Below are 27,725 nucleotides of genomic sequence, written 5' to 3'. Positions count from 1 at the left end.
ATCATTAAAAAAAGATCTTAAAAAAAAAAAAAAAAGTCAACAGCTACAAATACTGTAGCTACTGACTTTTAATAAAAGCACACTTGCCTGTCCTGGGATCCAGCGCTGTTCTCACCCGGGCTGGTTCTTTGCCAGTAATCGGGTCCCAGCACCTGTAATATTAAGGGAAGCAGACTGTCACTCCTTAAGCCCTTCACAGCCGGCTTCCCACTGCGCATGCGTGAGTCGCATAGTGCTTTGTGAGTGGCCGCGCTGCCTGCTGGGTCCTGTGACGTGTCCCAGAAGGCTGTGGGAAAAGAGGGGGGGCTCTGCTCGAATCGCCTAGGTGGCAGGTGGTACCTGGTTTGTAACATTTGTCCAAAATTGGGAGAAGGGGGGATGTGGTGGAAAAGTGAAACTTCTAAATTTTGTTAAAAAAACTGAGAAAAACACAGCACACATTTATTACTTATCTCATGGTACTTTAGGAACGGAGAAAATAACAACGAGGGGAAGTCTACATTGGTTGGTAAATACAAAGAATACAATGTATTATTGTGTCGATGTGGCCTTTAGCTCAGGTATGTAAATAATTAGTAACATTGCACTAGACAGAGATCGTTCTGTGAAGGAAGGAAGGCAAATGAAAGACTCATTTAGCTGCTTCCACACTGATCAGTTTTTCTTCTGTGATTGCGATAACAAAAGTGAATGAAATCCTATGGAACTCTTCACACTAGTCAGTTGCAGGTCCGTTGCGTCTTTCAAAGTCCTGTAAGCTGCATTTTTGGTGCAGTAAAAAATCACCCCGTTCAAATGAATGGAAAGCTCAAAAACATTACAAAAATGAATCAAAAATGCAACCGCGGTTGCATTTTTGGTGCGTTATTTTGAGTCGCATGTCCTTTTTCCACAGGAACAAAACGCCCTGGAAATGGGGCAAAATGTATATGCATTTTTTACTGTGTTTTTGCAATGGAGCAGTGTGAAAGTAGCCTTACGCCTGCTTCACTCTATGAAGAGCAATCCATGGTAGGTCACTTTTAATAGGTCAGTGCAGGTGTTCTGTCGAAGTGCCCGCTATCAAGAAGTGCCTGGTATGTGCTGTGCATGCGCCACACGGAACAACAAAACAACTAATTTGCCGATCAGCTGGGCCGACGTAACCCTGCATGCGCACATCATAGGAGGTGTCTCTCAATGGGAGATGCCATTTCACAGGCACAATTTAAAGCCATACAAACAGCAGGGGAGAGTGTAGTTCTCACATTGTGCATTGCTGCTGCTGGAGGGCACCTAGTGCCTGTGTTGAAGAGCTGGTTTTGTTTGTTACAAACTGATCTTTCACACAGGCAAAACCGGACCATCAGCACTATGTAAAGCTGCCCTGCAATAGCGAAGCAGAATGTGAGAACTATGGTCTTCCCTCCGCTCAGTGCCATCTTAAGAGCATTATAGGCCCCCGGGCAACACAGTGCACTGGGGCCCTGTCTGCACAATCCCACACGAGAATAAAAATGCAAATCAATAAGGCTATATTTATTGGTACTTCAACAAAATCAGTGTTTAAACATTAACACAACGTTTGGACAATATAATACGAGCTTGAAAAGCAGGAAATTGAAAAACTAAGATATTACAGATTGAAATGGGACAGTAAAAAAGCAATAATTATGTGTAAGCGGGAGATATTTGTAATCTGGCATTACTGGGGACTTCTGGTCACCCTAAGCTAGTGGCCAGCAGGACCCACAAGTCAGTGGCCACATCCCAGCAGGACCCACCAGCTGCGAACCTGTGGGTCCTGCTGGGAGCGGACAATAGCCTGCTGGCCTGTAGTCCGTGGGCAACTCCCAGCAGGATTCTCACAGGCCATGGGCAAGGTAAATGAGGTGTACGGGGGGGGGGGGGCAGATCGATGGGATGATTGATCCTGTGGGGGTGTCAGGGTCTCTCACCTCAGCTTGCTTGGCAGACTCAGTGCTCAGCAGCAGCAGGACAGGTCCTCTCTTCCTCCTCCACAGCTTCCTCCAGTCCTGGGGGGTGGGTGATGACGTTGCTCCTGGCTGGGGGGGACATCTACTCCACAGTACTGTTACTGTACCATCACCTGGGCCAGCCACGTCACATGGTGTTTTTACACAGTGTCCAGCCAAGCAGATGCACTGGAGCAGGCAAAATATCCTGGATTCCGACCGCGGCGTGATTTGTAGCATGGGTAGGCTGGCTGTGCTACTCTCCTCAGAATGAATCCACCCCCCAGAAGCAGGGAGCCTGAGCACGCAGCCGCCGCCACGGACTACAACTCCCACAACAGCGGCGGCTGTCACACGACGTCACCTGACAGACTGCCACTCAATAATGAGTCATTCAGCGATCAGCGGGTGGACACACACCAGCTGGCGGCCATTGTTTCGGTTGTAAAAAAACAGTACACTACTTAATTTGTGTAAAATTGGGGGGGGGGGGGGGTCATGGCCCCATCAGGCCCCATGCTTGTGATGCCATTGCACAGCACTGGCACAATGCGGCAGCGAACTTTGTGACATCTGAATGATGCTTGGCTGGTGGGGCCCCCAGCGTGCCCATGCAAAAAGACTGCCCCGGTGTTTGTATAGGTTTCAATTGTGGACGTGAAATGGTATCTCCCATCGAGAGATGCCTCCTACGATGTGCGCTTGCGCCCTGGTCACGTCACTCCAGCTGATCGGCAAAGCAGCTGAAGTGCGGCTCTGTCCTGCGCATGCATGGGCACTATTTGACGGGGGGGCACTTCTCGACAGAACACAGGCATGGCTGATGGGATTTTAGGAGGTAATACTTCTGGCTCCTAAATACTATATATTTTTTTTTTTTAATACAGTCTAATGAGCTGTTTAAATGGGAACATTGTGCTGCAACCATGAGCCTAGTGTTTGACTTTTGATTTTCCCCCGTGAATGCGATGGGGGGGGGATACATTTTGCTGTGCATGTGTACAATTCTGTTTGTCTGTCTTTGCTACTTAAAGCAGAAGTAAAGTCAAAAATACCTTGCCACTCCAGTCTGACACCCACTAAGTCCTCCGGTGGCAGCATCGTCCTGGTACTGGTCTTTGGGGTGATCTCACTCCCTCACATGTGAAGGAGTCGTTCGTTCTGGCACTGTGCTGGAAACGTAAGCTGAGTTGCACATGCATGGATATTCTGCAGGAGGTTGCAAGCAGGCAGGTGAGCTTATTTCTTTAAAGAAGTGCCACTGGGGTTTATTTAAAGCTGGAGAGTGCAAAATCAGGCTCACTTCTGCATAGAAAACAGTCCACTTCTAACCTCTGTTAAGCTTTGGCAATAATACTTGGAAGCTGATCAGTTTCTTTGCAGAACTGGGCCTGATTTTGCACTCTCCAGCTTTAGTAAATAGACCCCATTGTGTGTCTTTTCTGCAATAAAGAGCCTGCCAGTGTGCCTTTTTCTTTTTTTAACTTTAGTTCTTCTTAAATGGTAGGGGCAGTTGGGGATGGTAAAAATCTGTGGCAGCCCTTCCATATGGGGGCGCTGCCCCCTAATCCATGCTTCTGGACTCTGGACATGCAGGGCGCTGGACGCATGGATTCCAATGGTTTTTATCTATCTATTTATTTATTTTTTATTTAAGAAGCACATGATTAGAGCCTGAGGCTCTAATTTGCTTCAAAAAAGGGGGGGCCCTTCGATTAACCAGGGGGGAGGTAGTAAAATAAGGAATGAAGCTAAATTTAAGTAAAAAAATTAATTTAAAGCATTTATTAACCACCTCAGCTCCAGAAGGTTTTACCTCCTTCATAACCAGGTCATTTTTTGCTATTTAGCACTGTGCTACTTTTAAGGCTCGGTTCAAACCTAAACCGGCCACGGATCACTCAACGCTGTCCATCTCTGTTCTCCATTTCAGGGATGAATCGGGGCAGAATCTTTGCCTGAATTCAGCCCTGAAACTGAGCGTTTCTGTGCAGTGCGCTCCGTGGCCACCCCGGAGACATGTGAGCCAGCTCCATAGGAGAGGCAGTCATATTCTCTTGCTATGTGAATTGGACGCGGAGAAATTCGCATAGGTGTGAAACCAACCTTACTGTTAATTGCACGGTTATGCAATGCTGTACCTGCATGAAATTTATATAATTTTTTTTTCCACACAAATAGAGCATTCTTTTGGTGGCATGAAAAATGACTGGAAAATTTGAAAAAATAAAAACATTTTTTTATTTTCTGCTATAAAAAATATTTAAAAAAATCTAATTTCTTCATAAATGTATTTTGCTACATGTCTTTGGTAAAATAATCCCAGTAAGTGTTTATTGATTGGTTTTGCGTAAATGTTATATCATCTACAAACTATGGGATATATATTGGAATTTTTTTTTATTTTACTGCTATTGGCAGTGATTAGAGACCCCCCCCCCCCCCTTCGAGCCCCCGTTTTATTTACCCGAGCCCCGAATCTCCATGGGCGTGATCCCGTGTTGCTTTCCTCCAGCTCTTGTGGGCTCTTCATTGGACGATTGATAGCAGCACAGCCATTGGCTCTTGTTGCACTCAATCAAATCAATGACGTGGTGCGCCGGGCCTGAGTGATACACTTGGAGGCTACGACCGCTGACTGTATCACATGGGAGCACGCCCGCAAGCTAACCCCCTTGGGAGAGCGCTTCCCAGAGGGGGGTTAGCTCTTGCAGGGAGGGGCCGAGACAGCCACCGAGGGACCCCAGAAGAGGATGTTTGGGGGCCACTCGAGCTGCACAGTGGAGGTAAGTATGACATGTTTGTTATTTTTTAAAAAAATAAAAAAAATGAAACCTTTACAACCCCTTTAATGGGACTGTGAGTGCGGCGGGAAATCTGACACTAATGTATGCTGGCGGAAACCGAGTAACTGCCGCTGACATCACCAGTGACACTAAGGCTGGATTCACATATGTGCGAATTGATTGCAGTTTTCACTGCATCCAATTGGCATAACATGCGAGTGTCACTGGCTCTCAATGGAGCCAGTTCACACATGTCCAAAAGGGTCCTGTGCATTTTAACCACTGTTTCCCAGGCTGGAAACAGTGGCCGCACATATCTGAGCCCGGCCTAATTCAGTGATACTATACACTGTCACTATACTAATGACACTGGCTGGGAAGAGATTAACATCTAGAGCCATCAAGGGGGTTAAATGTGTGCCTAATAATGCGTAATGTGTGTTGCTTTTTACTAAAGATCTCTTGTTATCCCTTTGCAGGGAAAAGAAACAGAGAGATTGTTCCCTCTGTACAGAGCCCTGTTTTTTTGTCAACACGGGGCTCTGGGCTGTGAATGGATGCAGCCGATCAGCAGGTCCCAGCCATGAATCATTGGCTGGGGCCTGCGGAAAGACGCCCACTGTGTACAATCACATTCACACGCCCTAAACCTGGAACCTTTTTCATACATTCTTCCTGTACTGTATGTAGGTGACCAGTTTTCTCATTGTGGTTGGGCACATTTGGATTAAGTGATTATTTGGCCAGTTTTGAGCCTGGCAGCTGCAGTTGTATCTTGCTGCTTTAAAGAAGTGCAGGTAACTATTTCTGCTATGACAGGCCCACCCAATGTTCTCCTTCTCATCATGGTGATGGCCGGCTGTTTCAGTTGTGTTTTGCAAAGACAACCAGTTCCAAAACATAGCGTTCTGCCAGTAGTAGAATGCAGATTTCTGTCATCGGACGACTTGCATTTTGTTTCAAGACTAACTTCACTCGGGAAATACAAAATTCACACCTATGTGTACACATACAGTACATTAACACACTCTGAATCCAAGCCACGTGACTAATCTCTTTTGTATAAAAGCTATTGTACAGTGGGTATAGAAAATAATCACCCCCTCTCTTTAAAATAATCACATTTTGTTGCTTTGCAGCCTGAAATGAAAACTGACACCGTTTTCTTTTTATCCAGCTGTATTTACTAGTGCAACTTATAACATCCAAGTGAAAGATATAACACCAACATCACTGAGTTGGAAAAAGGGTTTAACCCCCTCCTAAAAATGTCTCAGGCAGGTGTAGATAATCACCCTCTCAATGGCACACTAAGCAATTTGACTTTCAACTCTGATCAGCTGTGGTCATTTTGATTAGCTCAGCATGAAAAGAGCTTTCCTGGTAGAGCAACTGAAGCAAACAGTCAACTATGGGTGGCAAGGCACTGTCAAAGATCTCTGGGATAAAGTTGTGGGTGGGCACAAGTCGGGTGATGGATTCAAAACAATTTCAAAGACTTTATCAATGCCTAGAAGCACAGTGAAGTCTGTTATTAAGAAGTGGAAGGTATTTGGTACAACACAGACTTTCCCTGGATTAGGATGTCCCTCCAAACTGGATGAAAGAGCCAGAAGGAAACTGGTCAGAGAGGCTACTAAGAGGCCTACAGCAACTCTGAAGCAGTTGCAGGAATTTATGACAAAGAGTTGCCATTGTGTGCATGTGACAACAATATCACAAATTCTCCACAAATGTAGCTTGTGTGGGAAGGTTGCAAGAAAAAAGCCACTCAACAAGAAAGGCCACATGCGGTCAGGACTGAGCTTTGCCAAAATGCACCGCAAAGATTCCAAGGCCACCTGGAAAAAAGGTGTTATGGTCAGAAGAGACTATATTATTATTTGGCCTCAACGCCGAACTATATGTCTGATGGAACTCCAATACAGCTTAGCATCCAAATAACACCATTCCTACAACAAAGCATGGAGGTGGTAATATCCTGTTATGGGGTGTTTCTCTGCAGCAGGGACTGGAGCACTTGTCAGGATAGAAGGAAATGGATGGGGCAAAATACTGTTATGTTCTTGAGGAAAATCTACTGTCCTGTGCCAGAAAGTTGTCAATGGGAAGAAGGTAGGCTTGCCTAGATTGAGGCTTACCTGTAGGTCCAAGAAATATCTCCTAAACCTACACGGTTTAGGAGATATTTGCCGAAAGACAGGAACTGAGCGCGCCGCGGTCAACGGCGATATGCTGCGAGTGGCGGCTCCCGTGCGCATGCACGGGAGTGACGTTATCGCGGCTTCGCCAAATGACAGCGGCGGAGCTGCGAGACCCACCGAGAAGATGGATGCGCCGGACTACAGAGGACAGCGGTGACATCGCTGGCTCCTGTGTCAGGTAAGTGACACATAATGGACTACTATGCGATGCATAGTAGTCCATTATGCTTTACCTTTGCAGGGAATTAAACTCATCAGAGTTTACTTCCTCTTTGATTAACTCGCTATTCTCCTCCATTTAAAAAAGGTGGTTCAATAAAATACTGACACAAGGACGTAATTCTTTTTGTAACTAAGTGATTCTGTGTTTGATTCTTTTAAAAATATTATTTCTGACATGTTGTTGTTATATCTTTCACTTAGATGTTATAAGTTGCACTGAGTAAATACGGCTGGATAAAACTGTCTTAATTTCAGACTGCAACGCAATGTGATTATTTTTCTGTACCCACTGTACAGTGCCTTGAAAATTTATTCACACCTCTTGACATTTTCCACATTTTGTAATGTTATAACCCAAAATGTAAATGTATTTTATGTGGTAGACCAACATAAAGTGGCACATAATTGTGAAGCGGGGCGGATCCAGAGTCTAGTCTTGGGAGGGGCACTGCCAGAAAATAAAATTTTTTTTTGCTAGGGAGGAGGTTCACTTTCCAGCAGGACAACTGAACTACAATGGAATGGGTTAGATCAGTGATGGCGAACCTTGGCACCCCAGATGTTTTGGAACTACATTTCCCATGATGCCCAACTACACTGCTGAGTGCCAGAGCATCATGGGAAATGTAGTTCCAAAACATCTGGGGTGCCAAGGTTCGCCATCACTGGTTTAGATCAATGCATATTCATGTGTTAGAAAGGATCAGTCAAAGTCCAGACCTAAATCTAGTTGAGAATCTGTGGCAAGATGTGAAAATCGCTGTTCTCAGACGCACTCCATCCAATCTAACAGAGCTTGAGCTATTTTGCAAAGAAGAATGGGCAACAATTTCCCTCTGTAGATGTGCAAAGCTGGTAGAGACATCCCCAAAAAGACTTAAAAGACATTATTTGTAGGAAATGTTAAAAACCATTTATTATTTCACAATTATGTGCCGCTGGCTGCTAGAGGTTACAGCACACATTATGGCTTACTGATTATTTGCTAGAGGTTACAGCACATTATTACTGCTCACTGATTGGCTGCTAGAGGTTACTGTATGTCCTTACCGCTCTCAGTGATTGGTTACAAGAGGTTAGTGCATATCATTACTGCTCACTGATTGGATGCTAAAGGTTACAGCACATCATCTCCTTGCTGTCTGCACACCATGAACTGGGGAGGTGAGAGGACCCATCAATAGACAGAAAAGTCCTAGGGATCCTGGGATCAATGGCAGTGCTGGGGGAGGGGCGGTGTGATCAGCGGCAATGTTGGGGGATTTATGGGATCAGTGGTAGTGGTGGGGGATGGGATTATTTAGGAGGCAGTATACTGTGTCAAATTCTGAATCTTGTAGAGCAAAGCTTGAAATCTTTGGCAAGTATATTGTGGGGGATTCTACATTGTCCTGCCTTAAAGACGGCCATCACACCCTGAACTTGTCGCTCTTCTGTCCTTCAGTACATTACCAGACTGATGAATAGCTAGATCCTCATTTATAATGTACACACCGGACTCCGTGTCATTACCAGCACATAGCCGTGTCACTTCTTTCTGTTTGTTTTCATCAAACTGTTTGGCTTTTCCGGTTCGTAATAAAAATAAATAATTGCTGAGACAGGTGAGTGTGGTCATAGAGTTAGAAGATGTGCGAGGGGCTTGTGCTAAACTTTATAACTTTTGTTATAAAGTATCCTGTTGTCTATCTGCACAGGAAATCTTTTCTTTCTTTTTACTATAAGATTTCAGTGTTTAGCACTTCAGAATAGAATTGGTGAATAAAGATGCAATGAAAAGAGGGCATTGCTGATGAGAGATTACAGAAGTTCATATAAAAGACATACAGCTCAAGAAAAATAAATAGAAACATGTCAAACCTATTAGAATCGTTTTCAACGTGGACAGAAAGAGCAGACATTGAAGGATTCCTTGGAGATCATAAAGGACAGTAGTGTGATACAAAAGAGGACATATGTTGTTACTGGATGTAACCACTTCAGCCCCGGACCATTTTGCTGGCCAAAGACCAGACCACTTTTTGCGATTTGGCACTGCTCCCAAACAAAATTGACTTCATTTTTTTCCCCACAAATAGAGCTTTCTTTTGGTGGTATTTGATCACCCCTACGGTTTTTATTTTTTGCGCTATAAACAAAAATAGAGCGACAATTTTGAAAAAAACGCATTATTACTTTTTGTTATAATAAATATCCCCCAAAAATATCTTAAAAAAAAAAAAAAAAAACATTTTTTTCGCTCAGTTTAGGCCGATACGTATTCTTCTACATATTTTTGGTAAAAAAAATCGCAATAAGCGATTGATTGGTTCGCGCAAAAGTTATAGCATTTACAAAATAGGGGATAGTTTTATGGCATTTTTATCAATAATTTTTTTTTCTTGCTAGTAATGGCGGCGATCAGCGTTTTTTTTTTTTAATTTTTTTTTTTTATTGTGACTGCGACATTATGGATGACACATCAGACATTTTTGACACCTTTTTGGGACCATTGTCATTTATACAGCAATCACTGCTATATAACTGCAGTGATTCCTGTGTAAATGACACTGGCAGTGAAGGGGTTAACCAGTGGGTGGCAGTGTAGGGGTTAAGTGTTCCTAGGGGTGTGTTACTAACTGTTGGGGGCTGGGCTTTAATTTAGTGAACACTGATCTCTGCTCCAATCACATGGAGCAGAGATCAGCGTCACTAGTTGCTAGGCAGAACGGGGAGATGCTGTTTACAATGGCATCTCTCCGTTCAGCTGCCCCATGAGACGATCACGGGTATGCCCGTGGCGATTGAGTCCGCGGAACCCACGACCGGACTCACGGGGGTCCGACCGGCACGCGAGTGCGGCGCGCTCGCGATGACAGGGCGGCAAATTTAAAGGGACGTACAGGTACGCCCATTTGCCTGCTCGTGCCATTCTGCCGATGTACATCGGCGTGCGCTGGTCGGGAACCGGTTAAAGGCAGAACTTATTATTTATTTTTTTATTTTTTGTTACGTTAAAGCAGGAGTAAACCTTCTGACTATTTTTTTTTTTTTTTTTTTTTTTACACCTGTAAGGGAAAAGGCATAATGAGCTAGTATGCACTGCATACTTCAGTGGGCTTTGGGTCCATCCATCCATCCATCCATCCATCCATCGGTGAGATGATATACGGGCAGCTCATCTGTACTTCGTCCAGCTGGCTCAAAGAAAGATGTGTAAACAAAGCTGGAACACTTCAGAGACATTAGCCGCTGAAACAAAAGCCTCTCCTCTGAGTTGTGTATTTTTAATACTCTACTGAACTTTCAGTTTAAATTGAATAAATACATTGCAGGTGCTGCCGAAAAAAAGGCATACAAAGGCTTAGCATTTGTGTTCTTTTAGAAAGCAGCCTGAGCCTGGGTGGAAAAGCCTGTCCTCGGGAGCAGACTAGCATTTATGGAGATAACACAACTATGCATCCGCGGTATAATGATCCTTTCAATGAGAGTGAAGACCTGTAGGGAGCAAGGGTTGGGCAGGGACAGGCAACGAAGCAAGATGGGGCAAAAAGACCCTCCAGGAGCCGAAAACCAGCCCATAGGGAAGGTGCAAACCATTCAGATTAAAGCCTGCACTAGTTAAGGCAAAAAAAAAAAACCATCACACCTAAGTGCCTATGCTTCTAGATCTGCACAAGGTGGTGGTAAACCACATGATACATTGCCCATTTAGAATGGTTCTAAAGGCTAGACCTTTTTACCTTAATGCATTCCCTGCATTATGGTAACAAATGTCCCAGTGTTTGTATCACCCCCTCACCCCATGTATACTTACTTGAGCCTGATCTCCTTCCACTGATGTACTCGTCTGTGGCAGCTCTCTTCTCGCAGAGGCGGCAGCTGGATCCCGCTGCCGTCAATCAAATCCCGTCAGCAGAGAGCAGGGGGGCTAAACCCTGTTTTGTATGTCAATAGACCCACACAGCCTGGCTCAGGACTGAGCTCGCTGTGTGCCCCCATAGGAAGAAACTTCCTATGGGGGCACACAAAAGAGAGAAGTAGCCGTGGAAAACCATTGTACAGAGCCGGTAAGTATAGCATGTTTGTTTAGAAAAAAAAAGCCTTTACAACCGCTTTAATTTTGGGGCAGTGTTGGCATTTCTGGCAAAGGAAAAAGGGAGCTGTGCTACTTAATACCTGAATGTAAAAAATAACTTAATAAAGTCCATAGTGAGCATGATCACCAAAAATAGAAAATGTGAAAATCTGTGAATCACTTTTCAAAGTGAAAACAAGTGAAGGTTGGTGGATCGCTTTTCATGATCCTCTCGTAATGCCAATGATTCCCAAACCTGACATGACAAATCCATCCACCACATAAATTGCACCAGATAGCAAGTGGTATGACGCTTGTGGCGTAATACCCAGCCCGGGCCTTGATCCCCAATCGGAGAGTCAGTTGACGTTCATCAATCACGTTCATTTTGGGGTGCAATTCCACATATAACTATGGCATGTGTGAGCAATATATCATTTAGTGACAACTTTTTGTAAACTTTTTTTTTTTTATTCAATCACTTGGGACAAAAAAAAATATTCAATGGGTGCAACATGCCCCTCAGCAATTTCCTTGGGGTGTCTAATTTCCAAAATGGGGTCATTTGGGGGGGGGGGGGGGTTGTGTTATTTTGGCATTTTATGGCCTTCGAAACTGTGATAGGTAGTGAGGAGTGAAATCAAAAATTTGCACCCTTAGAAATCCTGAAGGCAGTGATTGGTTTTCGGGGTGCCGTACGCGGCTAGACTCCCAAAAAGTCCCACACATGTGGTATCCCCGTACTCAGGAGAAGCAGCAGAATATATTTTGGGGTGTAATTCCACATATAACTATGTCATGTGCGAGCAATATATAATTTAGTGACCACTTTTTGTATACTTTTTTTTTTTTTTCTGTCATTATTCAATCACTTGGGACAAAAAAAATATTCAATGGGCTCTCAAGGTGTCTACTTTCCAAAATGGGGTCATTTTGGGGGGGGGGGTTGTACTTCCCTGCCATTTTAGCACCTCAAGAAATGAGATAGGCAGTCATAAATGTAAAATGTACTCTAGCTTGTAGACGCTATAACTTTTGCGCAAACCAATAAATATACGCTTATTGACATTTTTTTTTACTAAAGACATGTGGCTGAATAAATTTTGCCCTAAATGTATGACTAAAATTGAGTTTATTCGATTTTTCTCATAACAAAAAGTAGAAAATATCTTTTTTTTTCTCGAAATTTTTGGTCTTTTTCCATTTATATCACAAAAAATAAAAATCGCAGAGGCAATCAAATACCATCAAAAGAAAGCTCTATTTGTGGGAAGAAAAGGACACAAATTTTGTTTGGGTACAACATTGCATGACCGCGCAATTACCAGTTAAAGCAGTGCAGTGCGAAATTGTAAAAAGACCTCTGGTCCTTAGGCTGACAATTGGTCTGGGCTAAAGTGGTTAAGGAGGACGTCAGTCGCCTGTATAGCATGCTTGTTTGACCCTCTCCTGCCCCTCTCCATCAGTTTGGTGGGTCACATTAGCTGAGTGATGAAGAAAAACTGAGGAAGAAGACAAATATTGGGATACTAGTCAGTACCAACTTGCATCCCTAATCTTGGGTGTCCTGCGTGTGGATGTTGCTGCATTATGTAAAACTATTAGAATAGTTTTTAAATTTTAGGATGGGGTGTCTCGAGATTTTCCATAATTTTAAAGGGTTGAGAAACACTGGTCTATCACATAAAATCTCAATAAAATACATTGGTTTTTGGTTGTAACGTGACAAAACGGGGGAAATTTCAAGGGCAATGAACACTTTTTCAAGGCACTGTACTGGCCGGATCACCCAACAAAATGTATTTTTTATTTTTTTTGCAGCATTAGCAATCCCATACAAGTCCTACAAGTCTTCTCCAGCCAGCTCAGCCGGAGACCTGATTAGAGCAGCTTTCCCAATGTAATGTGTTCTTTAGTAACATGTTCACAAATCTACCAATAAATCTTCTATAAACACACACAATTATTTAGTTTTCATTGCTTAACAGTCAAACAAAACCTTTTTCTTGTGGATGAAACAAGTCAGAAATAGTAACTAGAATATGAGCGTGTCCAGAATATAATGGAGGTATTGTATGTGTTAATGCCACGCATTCGTTATAGTTGTTTGTGCTTATTGGAAAACTGAATAAAAGAATTTAGACTAGAATCCATTACTAATGCGGAAATTAACATATCGGAGTTCCAGCGTGGATTCTAGGCACTATTTTGTTTTGTTTTCCCTTGCATTATGGCTTCTCAGAACGCCTATGTCTTTGATGTATTGTATACGATTACTATCCATGTATTCAGTAGTTGTTTTCAAACCAAAGTAGAAGATTGCTGCTAATCTAAACCATGCTTGATTATATAACCATGTGTTCCACAGTAAATAACCAATTTTCTTTAACCACTTGACCACTGGGCACTTAAACACCCTTAATAATCAGACCAATTTTCAGCTTTTGGTGCTCTCACATTTTGAATGACAATTGTTGTCATGCAACACTGGACCTATATGAAATTTTTGTCCTTTTTTTTCACACAAATAGAGCTTTCTTTTGGTGGTATTTAATCACCTCTCAGTTTTTTATTTTTTGTGCTATAAAAGAAAAAAGACCGAAAATTCTGCGAAAAAATGAATTTTTCTTCGTTTCTGTTATAAAATTTAGCAGATTAGTAATTTTTTTTCTTCATACATTTTGGCCAAAATTTATACTACTACATATCTTTGGTAAAAATAAGTACAAATTGGTGGATATTATTTGGTCTTTGTGAAAGTTATAGAGTCCACAAGCTATGGTGCCAATATCTGAAAATTGATCACACCTGAAAGACTGACGGCCTATTTCAATTCTTGAGACCCTAACATGCCAGAAAAGTACAAATACCCCCCAAATGACCCCTTTTTGGAAAGAAGACATTCCAATGTATTTAGTAAGAGGCATGATAAGTTTTTTGAAGTTGTCATTTTTTCCCACAATTCTTTGCAAAATCAAGATTTTTTTTTCCTTTTTTTTTTTTTTTTTTTTTTTTTTCACAAAATTGTCATATTATCAGGTTATTTCTCACACACAGCATTTGCATACCACAAATTACACCCCAAAACACATTCTGCTATTACTCCAGAGTACGGCGATACCACATGTGTGAGACTTTTACACAGTGTGGCCACATACAGAGGCCCAACATGCAGGGAGAGCCATCAGGCGTTCTGGAGCACCCAGGACAATTCTGACATTTCTCTCCTACATGTAAAAATCATAATTTATTTGCTAGAAAATTACAGAGAACCCCAAAACATTATATATGTTTTTTTAGCAAAGACCCTGGAAAATACAATGGTGGTCGTTGCAAATTTTTATCTCACACGGTATTTGCGCAGCAATTTTTCGAACGCGTTTTTTTTGGGGGAAAAAACAGTTTTGTGCTTAAAAAACAAAACAAAAAAAACAGTAAAGTTAGCCCAATTTTTGCATAAAGTGAAAGATGAAGTTATGCTGAGTAAATAGATATCAAACATGTCACTCTTCAAAATTGCACATGCCCGTGGAATGGCGCCAAACGTCGTTACTTAAAAAATCCCAATAGGCGACGCTTTAAATTTTTTTTACTGGTTACATGTTTTGAGTTACAGAGGAGGTCTAGGGCTAGAATTATTGCTCTCGCTCTAACGTTCGCGGCGATACCTCACATGTGTGGTTTGAACACCGTTTTCATATGTGGGCGGGGCTTACGTATGCGTTCGCTTCTGCATGCGAGCACATGGGGACAGGGGCATTGTTCATTTTACTTTATTTATTTTAGTTTGACATTTTTTTCCCCAAAAATAAATTTTTGATCACTTTTATTCCTATTACAAGGAATGTAAACATCCCTTGTAATAGGAATATGGGGTGACAGGTCCTCTTTACAGTGAAATCTGGGGGTCAATATGACCCCGCATCTCACCTCTAGGCTGGGAAGCCTGAAATAAAAAAAAAGATTCTGGCTTTGATCGTACTGGCGAGTTGGTAGAAGCACCGGAGGGTGGTGAGGGGTGGGGGGGGCGTCTATGGCTGGGTATTACAGGGTATCACCGAGTATGGCTGGGTATCCCCAAATATGGCTGGGTATGGCAATTTATGGCAGGGTATTGCAGAGTATTGGGGGTACTGCAATGGCGGGTACTGCAGAGTAATGTCAGGGTACTGGCAGGGTACTGCAGAGTAATGGCAGGGTACTGCAGAGTAATGGCAGGGTACTGCAGAGTATTGCAGGGAATTGAGGGGTTAAATTCGGTGAGCTGCGATGTGGGCACTGCAGATGCAGCCCACAGCGCTGCTAACACCGATCTCTTTCCCCTCCGCTGTACTAATCGTTACAGAGAGGGGGAGGGAGGAACCGGCGTCATAACATGACGCCGGTTTGTTTACAAGTGATCACTCCGTCATTTGATCCGTGATCCGTGATGCGGACCCGGCGGTCACGGATGATCTCGTGTGTGCGCCCCAGGGGGCGCGCGAGAGCAGAATTCTGAGAGGCCGTTAATTAACGGCCTCTCAGAGTTAAACAACCGCCCTGAAGCCCTTAATCGCCAATGGGCGGTTGTTAAGTGGTTAAAGAGGAACTCATAATCTAGAAAATTGGCACAATGGAAGAAGTGTTACCTCTGTGGCAGAGTTGCATGATTCTGGCTAAAATGAGAATAGCTATTTTTTGCTTAGAATAAAGATCACAATTCAAGATTCTCATGGCATAACATCATCTTTCACATTTTGTAGGCTAACTTGACTGTTTAGTTTAAAAAAAAAAATTCATTAAAGTGTATTTTTTCCAAATAATAGTGAGACATAAAATATTGCAACAACCACCATTTTATTCACTAGGGTCTATATATATATATATATATATATATATATATATATATATATATATATATATATATATATATATATATATATATATATATATATATATATATATATATATATATATATATATATATATATATATATATATATATATATATATATATATATATAGTGGTTAAACTGACCTCATTTACAGACCGAAGTTCATTTCTTTGATCTAAAAGAAGGAATTTTATTGTGATAAACTTGGCAGGTTGCCTGTATTTATTTTTATTATAACAGCTGTCGGCTTGGGCAGAGAACTCTGCACTGAATCGAGGAAATGCTGCGTTAAGATCGGGAGGGGGGGTAGAATCACGATCTCGATTATTTATTTATTTATTTTTTTTTTTACGATTAATCATGCAGCTCTACTCTGTGGTAATTGTGCATTTTTAATGCCTCGTACACAAGATCAAACAATCCGGTGAAAAAGTCCGGCGGACTTGAGAAAAATCCCCCCCGTGTGTGGGCTCCAGCGGACTTTTTTTTGCCCAAAACTCTGGCGGACTAAGAGTATTTTTGCACTCCAATCTGTCCGCCAGACTCGCATTTCGGCGGACAATCCGGCCGTGTGTGTGCCAGTCCGCCGTACTTTTGAAATGAACTGACTTTTCCCGCCTGGAGAAAAGTCCGCTCATTTTGAGTGCGTCTCCAGGTAGCCGGGGCCAGCGAAGGAGGCGTCGCTGGCCCCGTCACCTGGTATGGACTTAAAGGGGAACCCCTACGCTGAAAAATCGGCGTGGGGGTCCCCCCTAGGTCCATATCAGACCCTTATCCGAGCACGCTACCCGGCCGGCCAGGAAAGGGGGTGGGGACGAGTGAGCGCCCCCCCTCCTGAGCCGTACCAGGCCGCGTGCCCTCAACATGGGGGGGTGCCTTGTGGAAGGGGGGCCGCGCTGCCTCCCCCACCCCAAAGCACCTTGTCCCCATGTTGATGAGGACAAGGGCCTCTTCCCGACAACCCTGGCCGTTGGTTGTCGGGGTCTGCGGGCAGGGGGCTTATTGGAATCCGGGATCCCGGCCCCCCCATCCTATGTGAATGCGTATGGGGTACAATGTACCCCTACCCATTCACCTGTGAAAAAAAGTAAAAAAAAACACAATACACAAGGGTTAAAATAGTTTATTGCACAGCTCTGGGGGTCTTCTGTCCGTCTTCGGGGGTCTTCTCGCCAGACTCCTCCGCTATCTTCTGCTAGCTCTTTTACTAGCGAAGGAGCTCTGCTTTCTTCTTGGCCGCCGCCCTCTTCTTCCGATTTTGGGAGTCTTGTCCCCCTCTTCGGGGGTCTTGTCCCCCTCTTCGGTTCTTCTTGCCTGTCTTCTGTCACCGTCTTCTGTTCTTCTCTTCTCTTCTTCTCTTCAGATGTTGCCTCGTCGCTGCCTCCGCTCACAATGGCAGGGGCGCGGCGCGCGGCGACTTATATAGGGACATCACCGGATGATGTCCTCGCCCATTGTGATGTCACAGTCCCAGGGATGCTTCGCTGGCCCCGGCTACCTGGAGAGTCCGTTCAGTTCATTTCAAAAGTACGGTGGATAGTCGGGCGGACTTAGTACGCTGTATTAGTCCGCTGAAAAAGTGCCGTGTGTGGGCAAGTAGCTCGTTCGGAAAGTCCGTCAGACTAAGTCTGCCGGATAGTCTGCTACGTGTGTACGCGGCATAAGACCTACTGCCTGCTCCCTAATGTCTTTCAGTAAGTGTCAGAAATGTGTGTGTTTGTTTTTTTTTTTTTTTTTATGTACCGTATTTGCCGGCGTATAAGACGACCCCCTATTTTTCAAGTGAAAACATAGGTTTTGGGCAATACTAGCGGTATAAGACTACCCCCCTTCTGAGGCAACACCATTTAAAAAAAACAGAACCATTAAAAAACACAAAGCAAGAATGCCAACTACTCATCCGCCATGCTGTGATATGTCACAAAGTAAATCAAACAATAATAACACAAGCAGATATCTATTGAATGCCACAACTCTGGAAAGTAGAATTTTTCCCTAACCAAACCTATACCACTTTTGGGTTACATTCTATAGGAATTGTCCACCAAAGCAGCTTGGTGAGAGGGTGACAACAGTTGGTGTGATTATTCAAAAATGGAAGAAACACAAAAATAACTGTCAATCTCCATCAGTCTGGGGCTCCATGCAAGATCTTACCTCGTTGAGTTTCAATGATCATGAGAACGGTGAGGAATCAGCCCAGAACTACACGGGAGAATCTTGTCAATGATCTCAAGGCAGCTGGGACCATAGTCACCAAGAAAACAACTGATAAAGCACTATGCTGTAAAGGACTGAAATCATGCAGCATCTGCGATGTCCCCCTGCTCAAGAAAGCACATGTACAAGCCCGTCTGAAGTTTGCTAATGAACATGTGAATGATTGAGGAGAACTGGGTGAAAGTGTTGTGGTCAGATGAGACCAAAATCGAGCCCTTTGATATCAACTCAAGTCGTGTTTGGAGGAGCAGAAGGAATGCTGCCTATGACCCCAAAATCACCATCCTCATCATCAAACATGGAGTTGAAAAAATTATGCTTTGGGGGTGTTTTTCTGCTAAGGTTATAGGACAACTTCACTGCATGAAAGGGACGATGGACATGGCCATGTATCGTCAAATTTTGGGCGAGAACCTCCTTCCATCAGCCAGGGCATTGAAAATGGGTCGTGGATGGGTATTCCAGCATTACAATGACCCAAAACACACCGCCAAGGCAACAAAGTAGTGGCTCAAGAAGAAGCACATTAAGGTCCTGGAGTGGTCTAGCCAGTCGCCAAGCCTTAATCCCATATAAGATATGTGGAGAGAGCTGAAGGTTTGAGTTACCAAATGTCAGCCTCAAAACGTTAATTATTGAAGAGGATCTGCAAAGAGAAGTGGGACAAAATCCCTCCTGAGATGTGTGCAAATCTGGTGACCAACTACAAGAAATGTCTGACCTCTGATTGCCAACACCGGTTTTGCCACCAAGTACTAAGCCATATATTGTGAAGGGGTTAAATACTTATTTCACTCATTAAAATGCAAATTGGTTTAAATCTTTTTTTGAAATGTGGTTTTCTGGATATTTTTGTTGTGTCTCACAATGTTAAAATTATCCTACCATTAAAATTATAGACTGATCATTTCTTTTTCAGTGGGCAAATGTACAAAATCAGTAGGGGATCAAATACTTTTTTTTTTTCCCTCACTATATATTGTTCTGTACTTAGTATGGTCAGTTTGGGAAGGTAAATGATAGGGACTGTCGGGATCATCAGGTACCTGTGCCCAAAGGCATCACTTGAAACACAACGAACTACTGTGTATGACACCAACATGCCCTATTAGACACATATATGTGATAATAATTTTACCCTTGCATGTATTTGGCTGTTCAAAGGGATTCACTAAAAACACTTTGAAAAGTGAACAGCCTCTACTCTTCTAGTAAATGTTATAAAATAAATGCAGGTATATGGCTCGGGTTCCCGAAATTGAAGAGATCAAGGACTCTGGCTCTGAAATGAAGACCGTTTGCGTCCAGGGATTTAATTCCTGTCCACAGATAATAATCAGTTTGAGAGCCATACAAGCTAACCAATCAGAATCCTTATTTTTAATGTCTGGAAGGATTATTCAGCTGGTAATTGTATATGGCGTTGGATTGCAGTGTAGAGCAGTGATTAATCTGATAATTGCTTTCTGTTTATTAGAAAGATCAGCTGCTGCACATGTGATGCCTCCATAGAGCGAGCAGCGAGCTGGCGTACCCATTTTTGGTTAGTCACGCTGCTCTCAAGTGATCTTTGGATTCCTGGCGTATACATTTTTTTTCCTTGTTCATAAAGCATGCCAGATCAGCTTGTTTCGTGTGGTATACATGGAAGTTTCACATGTAGAGGCGGCTTTCACTAGAAAACCACGGCTTCCTGATGGTTTCTCATTTCCCTTCCCAAAATCATCATCAGATTTTTTTCGTTGGAAATGTATTTGTCAGTATATGTACAATCAGAATATAAGGTGTGTCGCTTCTACTATCTTCTAGGATTAGTGATGCAAATGCTGCAATGAATATAAGGCTCATTTTATATATATATATATATATATATATATATATATATATATATATATATATATATATATATATATATTTGATATACATATACCGCTGTATTTGGTACTTGTATAATTGGGGTGATTTATTAAACAGGGCACTTGCATAAAAGGATATCTGTTCAGGTAAATCTGGATCTTTATAAGGAAAAAGGGATTGGGAATAGCTTTGTAGGCATGTGTGACTACTGCTGTTATAATCATTGCTGCCTTGGACAGTTTCGGATATACCTCTTTTATTTATTTTCAAATATAATTTTTATTAACGCCCAAAACGGGCAAAAACAAGTCACTACATCCATATTGTGTAGACAATGAAAACGTCAAGCATATAGACCGTAGATCTAGGTAAGAGACGGTTTGGAAAATGCACATCCAATACAAGCAAAGGGCAACCATTAAGTGGTTAAAAAAAGAAATGATTGCTATCAGATTTCAACAATCCTCGTGTCATCACCGAAGAGAGGATGAAACATGGAGCATGACCTGAGGTTGCCCATAACCATTTTCCCATTTTCCATAAACAAAATAAATTGAGAGAGCAGGAAAAGAAATAGAAGAAAATGGAAGGGTAGGGTGGGGGGTGAGATAGGGGAGGGAGAGCGCTGAGGTGGTACTGGATCCGGATGACCAATATATTTGAGCAATGGCACCCGTTTTGAGGTATTACGTTCTGAGCAGGGCTGTACCCTCTGCAGAGAGAAGAAACGGATTCCAAAGCCCCCAGGTCTTATGCTGCGTACACACAACCAAACTTTCCGTCAGAATAAACTCTGACGTTTTTTCCGACGGAGTTCCGCTGAAACAGACTTGCCTACACAGTTTAGAACGCGATGACGTACGATGGGACTAGAAAAGGAGGTTCAATAGCCAGTAGCCAATAGCTGCCCTTGTGTTGTCTTTGGTCTGTGGGAATAGCATACAGACGAACGGTTTTCCCGATAGAACATGTTTTAAATCTTTCCGAAGGAATCAATTCCTATTTCTAGGTCCGTCAGAATTTTTGAAAAAAAAAGTCAGATGAAGCCCACACACGATCGGAATATCCGGTGAAATGATTCCATCTGACCTTTTCTGCTGGAAAGTCCGGTCGTGTGTATGCGCCATTAGAGTATTTCTCTTGTTGATATACTCCACCTTTTTATGCCAACCTGCTGTAGTTGGTGGTAAAGCACCAAACTTTTTATGTCTCTTTTGTATTTTCTTTTTTCCCTGTGATGACTGCAGTCGTTTATTTTTATTTTTTTTTCAGGCTAAGCAAATTTTCAGCAAGTACATAAGATATTTATTGATCCTGCCTGAAATCTAGTGTCCTTGAGTTTACGTGTAAGCACTTGGCAGCACAGGCTACAATCACAAAGTGCACAGCCGGCTTCAATAAGATTTTTGCCAGAGGTTCTGAACAACACTTTCTAAGACCCCTTTCCCACTGGGGCCGTGTTAGCGGGGAGTTTTTAACCCCAAAGAAGGGGTTAAAAACTCCTGTGTTGCGATTCGGAAGCACTACTCATTCATTCCAATGGGCAGGGCATTTTGGGTGTGCTAAATACACCGCTCCCAAAACTGCCCCTAAGATGCTGCTTGCAGGACTTTTCAAAACGTCCCGTGAGTGCCCCGCCCCAGTGTAAAAAGTCCCACTTTAATAAATGGGAGGTGGTTTTCAGGCGCTTAGCAGAGGCTATTTCCAGCACCAAATCCCCTGAAAACCTCCCCAGTGTGAAAGGGGTCTTACAGCTACAGTGTTTTGTTGGATAGTGGCAGGTGCTCATTGATTGGTTTCACATTGTCAGATAGGAAAGTGAAATGACAAGGGTGGCGGCTTGCATCTCTTCTCAAGCACCCTTGGAAGTGGAACAGTTGGTGACAAGGGACATAAGGAACCTTGAATGTGCGCTGCTGACCAGAACGATCATCAGTGTATGTTTACAAGTGTCAGTCGGATCAGCAGAATCACAGGCGAAACCAGTAGAAGTTAAAGGGGAACTCCGGTTCGACTACAGGTTCAGGTCCACCAGTTATCCCAGCAAGCAGGTAGCAGGAATACACATAGATGACTGTGATGACATAGATGATTGTGGCTTGTGTCACTTGAATGGGTTGCCCTAAGTGCGACAAGCACCCCAAAGAAGTGAAGTAAGGCCCATTTTTAGTGTTTGTAGTGTGACAAAGTGTAGCAAATGCACGCCTGCAATTAAAGTTCCTTTAACTATTAATGGCACCACAAGTGTGACGTACATTTACAGTGTGTTTTTGAAACTCACTGAAAGCACGCATTTTCTGTGCACTTTGTCACAGGTTCAGGAGACGTCAAGTTTGAATGGTGCCTTATTCCATCCCAAGCACCATTTTCACCCAAGCAATAATATAATCTTATTCTCTCTGAAGCCCTCTGCCATGGGCACGATTCATATCCCAGGAGGTTGCAGGAACTCCCAATGACGTCAGAAAAGAGTATGTAAATTAAGGACAACCCCGCAGCAAAACATGATTGGGGGGGGGGGGGGATACATATACATAGTTAGGAAAATATTAATATATGGCTACATTCATATTACATATACCCCCTTGATGTTTATGTAGCACACTGTTTGGTTCTGTTTATTAGTATAAGGAGGACAGTTTGCTTTAGTGTAAAATGTGATAAGTTTGATGTTCTGTAGGGGTCCTTTGTGGGAAGAATTTGATATTCTGTTGACTGTTAGTTTGATTAAGTCAACAATAAGAAAATAAAACCATTCTTTGTTCATCTAGCCAAATCTCTGTGTACCACAGTCATCACTCCATGGGTGCCAGTATTACTGTAACAGGCAAAAAGGTTAAAGAATCTCTTATTTCAAGTCTACACTATTTCCAAGATGTTTGGGTTGGGGCTCTCAATCCAGCTCTTGAACCTGCCTTTGCCTGACACAGTGATTGTTTCGGGTCCTATGTGTGATGCTTCAGGAACTGGCATCTCTTATTATGGAAGTTGTAGCGTGGTAGCACGGAATGGGAGCTTTGGCAAATAACTGCTGTCCTGATGGGTTCCCTTTTATGATCCAGTCCTACTGTTGTGTGCGTTGTGGTACAAGTAGCAATGCACATTACATACAGTGGTGTGCTTTGGTAACATTCATCCCAAATGGAACCCCAGTACATTGAGATATATGCTGATTTTTCAATCCACTGACCCTAATTTTTTCTAAAGACTAAGAAATTGCAAAAATTGACTTTGTAGGCACACACATAAGATAAAAGGTATTGAAATTAATTGTATGAAGTTAAAGAAGTAATGTACAAAACATAAAGAGCACACATCCTACTAATGATGGCATAGAATATATGACCCCAAACCTCAAGTAACACCTCCAATTATTACAATCTAATCCAACGGGATAAAGATGAAAATTGATATAACCAATAGCAACATCCAAGAGGAGTAAGGTGTATGGAGCAGTTGAGTTGCATTATGAGGTCACGAGAAGATAATGCGCTTGAGCGCAATGGCTGCTGCTTTTCACGTATAAGTAGGGAAACAACAAGCAAGGGTCAATTTTTTTAGTTCAGTAAGGAAACTTTTTTTTTTTTTTTTTTAAGAATTTCATCCTAATACTGTGTTAGAGAAACTTGCATAGTCATATGTAAATTGTTTCCTTTTTAGGATAAGCAGCAAACAAATCTGTAAAGATGGGGGAACTTTTCAGGAGTGAAGAAATGACGCTGGCGCAGCTTTTTCTCCAGTCTGAAGCTGCATACTGTTGTGTCAGTGAACTGGGCGAGCTGGGAAAAGTGCAGTTCCGAGATGTAAGTATTTTTTTTAATGAGTCTATATAAAAGGGAAAAAAACTTATAATGTAAAAGGTACATAACGATTGCCTTGCCTGCACTCCTTTTATTCTGCCCATTACCGAGTGACTTGTCTTCTTCAAAAAAGGAACAGCTCTCAATAGGCACTTGATGCTTCACACTACTTTGGAATATGGAAAGCGAAAACATTTCCTGTTACTCGCAGTGATGAGCGATAAAATGTGTTTACAGTCATCTGTGCTTGATAGGAGGATGATCCTAAATTAAAAAAATAATCCTTGTAGGAAACAAAGTATTTTTTATAAAATAAATGTCAACAGGCTGTTGGTGAACTTATAGTATTACTATACCCACAACAGTAAAATCAGTCTGTATATGCAGTAAAGCATTCTTGTTATACTCCCCATGGAACCTAAGGGGTTAATCCTCTGCATTATGTAAAATGGCTGTTTGATTCTGTATGCACAGATCCTCCTCCACTTCCACTGACTTCAAAACAGGGAGTCAGGCTGCACATGCTCATTGTTTTTTTATTTTTCTTGAGAGAGTCCATGCGATCGGCACTGTCCAGACAGAGGGGGGGTCCTGCATCCTCATAGTACAGCCAGTGCAGTATGAACACTCCTCCTACAAGCTTTAACCAGACACTGATAGAAGTCATAAGACTACTATATACTGCTGAAGATAAAATGTATTTGGCAGTTTAGAATTACTCAAATAATTGCATTTCCAGGTTCTGTATACTATGGTAGACCAGATACAGTGAATACAGGGTCCTGGGTTTAGTAACACTTTAAAATCTACATTTAAAATAAAAACAAATATATATACGGTGTGTGTGTGTGTGTGTGTGTATATGTATATATATATAATAAAATAATATTTTTTTTCAATAAAATGTTTCTGTGTACATATACAGTATCTCACAAAAGTGAGTACACCCCTCACATTTTTGTAAATATTTTATTCTATCTTTTCATGTGACAACACTGAAGAAATGACACTTTGCTACAATGAAAAGTAGTGAGTGCACAGCTTGTATAACAGTGTAAATTTGCTGTCCCCTCAAAATAACTCAACACACAGCCATTAATGTCTAAACCAAATTGGGTGAACTCACTTTTGTGAGATACTGTACATAGCTTCCATCTGTCCCTGATTTGAAACAGTCTCTCTGTCCCTCTTTCCTCTTAATTTCTTCCTCATTTTAATCTGACCTATATAGTTGTATATGCCATTGGCTACAAGCACTGATTGAATGCTGGTTTTCCAGCAAGACCTTCAGCAGAAGTCGCTCATTAGACCGGCTTCTGTTGAACAGACAGCGATAAACATGTATCGAAAGTCAGCCGATTCTTGCTGAACCAGCTGACTTTCGGTACCATGTGTTCTGGATTTAAAGCGGAGGTCCACCCTAAAGTGGAGCTTCTGCTCATTGGAACCCTCCCCCCCCTTCGGCACCACATTTGGCACCTTTCAGGGGGGAGGGGGGTGCAGGTACCTGTACAGTACAGGTATCTGCACCCACTTCCGGCATAGATTCTGCAGAAGCTACGCCCCTTTCCGAAGGTCCCCCGCTGCCTGCTGGCAAACACACGGATCCCAGAGACAGCAGGGACCATCCTTATTGCGCAGTAGGGAACCGGGAAATTAAGCCACAAGGCTCCACTTCCTGATTCCCATACCCAAGATGACGGCGGCAGCAGCACCCGAGAGACGATCGAGAGATTGGCTTCGGGTGCCGACATCGTGGGCGCGCTGAGCCGGTAAGTGTCATTATTTTAAAAGTCAGCAGCTGCAGTATTTGTAGCTGCTGGCTTTAAAAAAAAAAAAAAACGGCGGACTCCCGCTTTAAGTGAAAAAATATTATGCAGTCTGATTAAGTCCACGCCATGTAGTGGCAAGGTACCTCTGGAAAGGTTCCTGAGGATGTGCTTGTACGCTTTGGCTTGGACAGAACAGCAATACAGTGGGGTCGTGGCAGGGAACCATGGGTTATGTAGTCTTGCAATCAGGAAGCTGTAACATGTAATGCTTTCAATTAAAGTCAGTTTTATATTTTTCTATTTTGCTTCCTTCAAAATGTTCATATATGTGTGTGTGTATATATGTATGTATGTGTGTGTCTCTATCTCTTATTTATTAACTTTAAGATATCTGTTTTCTACATTTATTTATTTATTTTTTATTTTTTTATGCAGTTGAATCCTGATGTCAATGTTTTCCAAAGGAAGTTTGTCAATGAGGTTAGAAGATGCGAAGAAATGGATCGAAAATTACGTAAGTTTTAGAAGAGTTTTCTTTTCCCTTGTATGGAGGGAACCACTCTAACCACCTAATCGCCCTTCTTTAGTGGCAGTAAGACCCCCATTGACATGGAGCGCAGACATGGGTCTCCCATTCAGGGCCATCCTTTACTGGCAAGGGTATGCACAGTTGTTGCGTGCCTCCCTGTGTGGGTGTTCCATTCATTTTTATTGGGACATGCAGCTGCACGGGCACAGCTGCTGGGTCCTAATACAACATGCTGATATGGATCCCTGAAATGCATGCAGGGTGAGGACCTGCAGCCACCAACGTTATATGAAGAGAGCGGCTGTGCCCGTGAAGTGGTGTGTCCCTATAGAAATGATTGGGGGGGCTGATACAGGAATACATCGCCTTGCCGGTGAAAGACAGCCCTGCATGCGAGATGCATGTCTGCTCTTTGTGTGAATGGGCCTTAATAGCGTACTCTGCTCTTGTAATTACAAGATTCCCTGGTGCATGGCCTCAGTAAACAGTATAGAGCACATATCAACTTTTACAATCTACCTGCGCCAGAAATAGATTAAATAAGCTTCTCTTTATTGCCTTGTAAGACTCAGCAAAGTTTTTATCAAACTGTTTAATTAGCAGATGCAGTTGTCCAAACAGGCACTGCACTACTCTGGCTTTGTGCCGATGACCTTTAAGTAGACCCTGTTGTTAGACCATTCATTTTAACAATAGTATTGCCATAAAAGCTTAACACTTGTGTAGACCTCAAAGTGCTCTGAAACTGTAGCTGGGAGCATTTTTGGGATGTGCTGAAAAAAGAAGTCCGATACATGGTGGCCCCACCTCGCAACTTACAGGACATAAAGGATCTGTTATTGATGGCTTGGTGCCAGATACCACAGCTTACCTTAAGAGGTCTAGTGGAGTCTATGTTTTGGGTCGTTTTGGTGGGTAGTCATGTTAGCGAAGATAATTTTGGTTTTTGCAGACTGGCTGGTGAGTTGAGCTGGGTATTTTCTTTGGTTTTGCGGGTAGTCATGTTATGGTGGGTGGTCATAATGTTATGGCTGATCAGTGTAAAAATGGACAGGCTCAGTGAACCACCTGGTCTTTTTTTTTTTATACTGTCACTCTTTTATGTTTCTGTCTTGTATGTGATGTCAGAAGCCCCAGTAGACTCTGAGCTGTCACTCAAGTGACACTCCATGCTATTCACCTATGACCCTTCCCAGGTAGATTCAAAAAAGATTATTCAGGGAGGTGAAGCACAGATGAAAATAACACACTTGCAGAAGAGGACATGACATGCAAGGGGGGAGTGGGGGTTTGCTGGGCATTTAAGAAGGTAGAGGGTGCAGTGCTGGGAAATCGACTAGTCATTTATGTCCTAGCAAGTTCTAAGCACCTTGCAAGTGAATAAATCATTATTTATGGAAAGGGAAAACACTGTAAGCACACACTTAAATGCTTAATTCTTCTGCGCCT

At 42.6% G+C, this 27,725-nt stretch overlaps 1 protein-coding gene across 6 annotated transcripts in view; it reads left to right on the top strand.

Moving 5' to 3' along the window:
- ATP6V0A1 (ATPase H+ transporting V0 subunit a1) overlaps nt 1-27,725 on the top strand; it is a 136,146-nt gene that overhangs the window by 5,496 nt on the left and 102,925 nt on the right. For all 6 annotated transcript variants that reach the window (XM_077459525.1, XM_077459524.1, XM_077459521.1 and 3 more), the window contains exons 2-3: nt 23,836-23,978; nt 26,183-26,261. In XM_077459525.1, the coding sequence (XP_077315651.1) occupies nt 23,862-23,978; nt 26,183-26,261 (196 nt within the window). In that variant the 5' untranslated portion in view covers nt 23,836-23,861. The remainder of the gene's footprint in view (nt 1-23,835; nt 23,979-26,182; nt 26,262-27,725) is intronic.

Source organism: Lithobates pipiens, unplaced genomic scaffold (genome assembly GCF_037356315.1).
Source record: "Lithobates pipiens isolate NorthernLeopardFrog02 unplaced genomic scaffold, aLitPip1_a1.2 Scaffold_28, whole genome shotgun sequence".
Lineage (NCBI taxonomy): Eukaryota > Metazoa > Chordata > Amphibia > Anura > Ranidae > Lithobates > Lithobates pipiens.
Note: the sequence above shows the minus strand (reverse complement) of the source record. Positions and strands in the feature narration are given on the sequence as shown.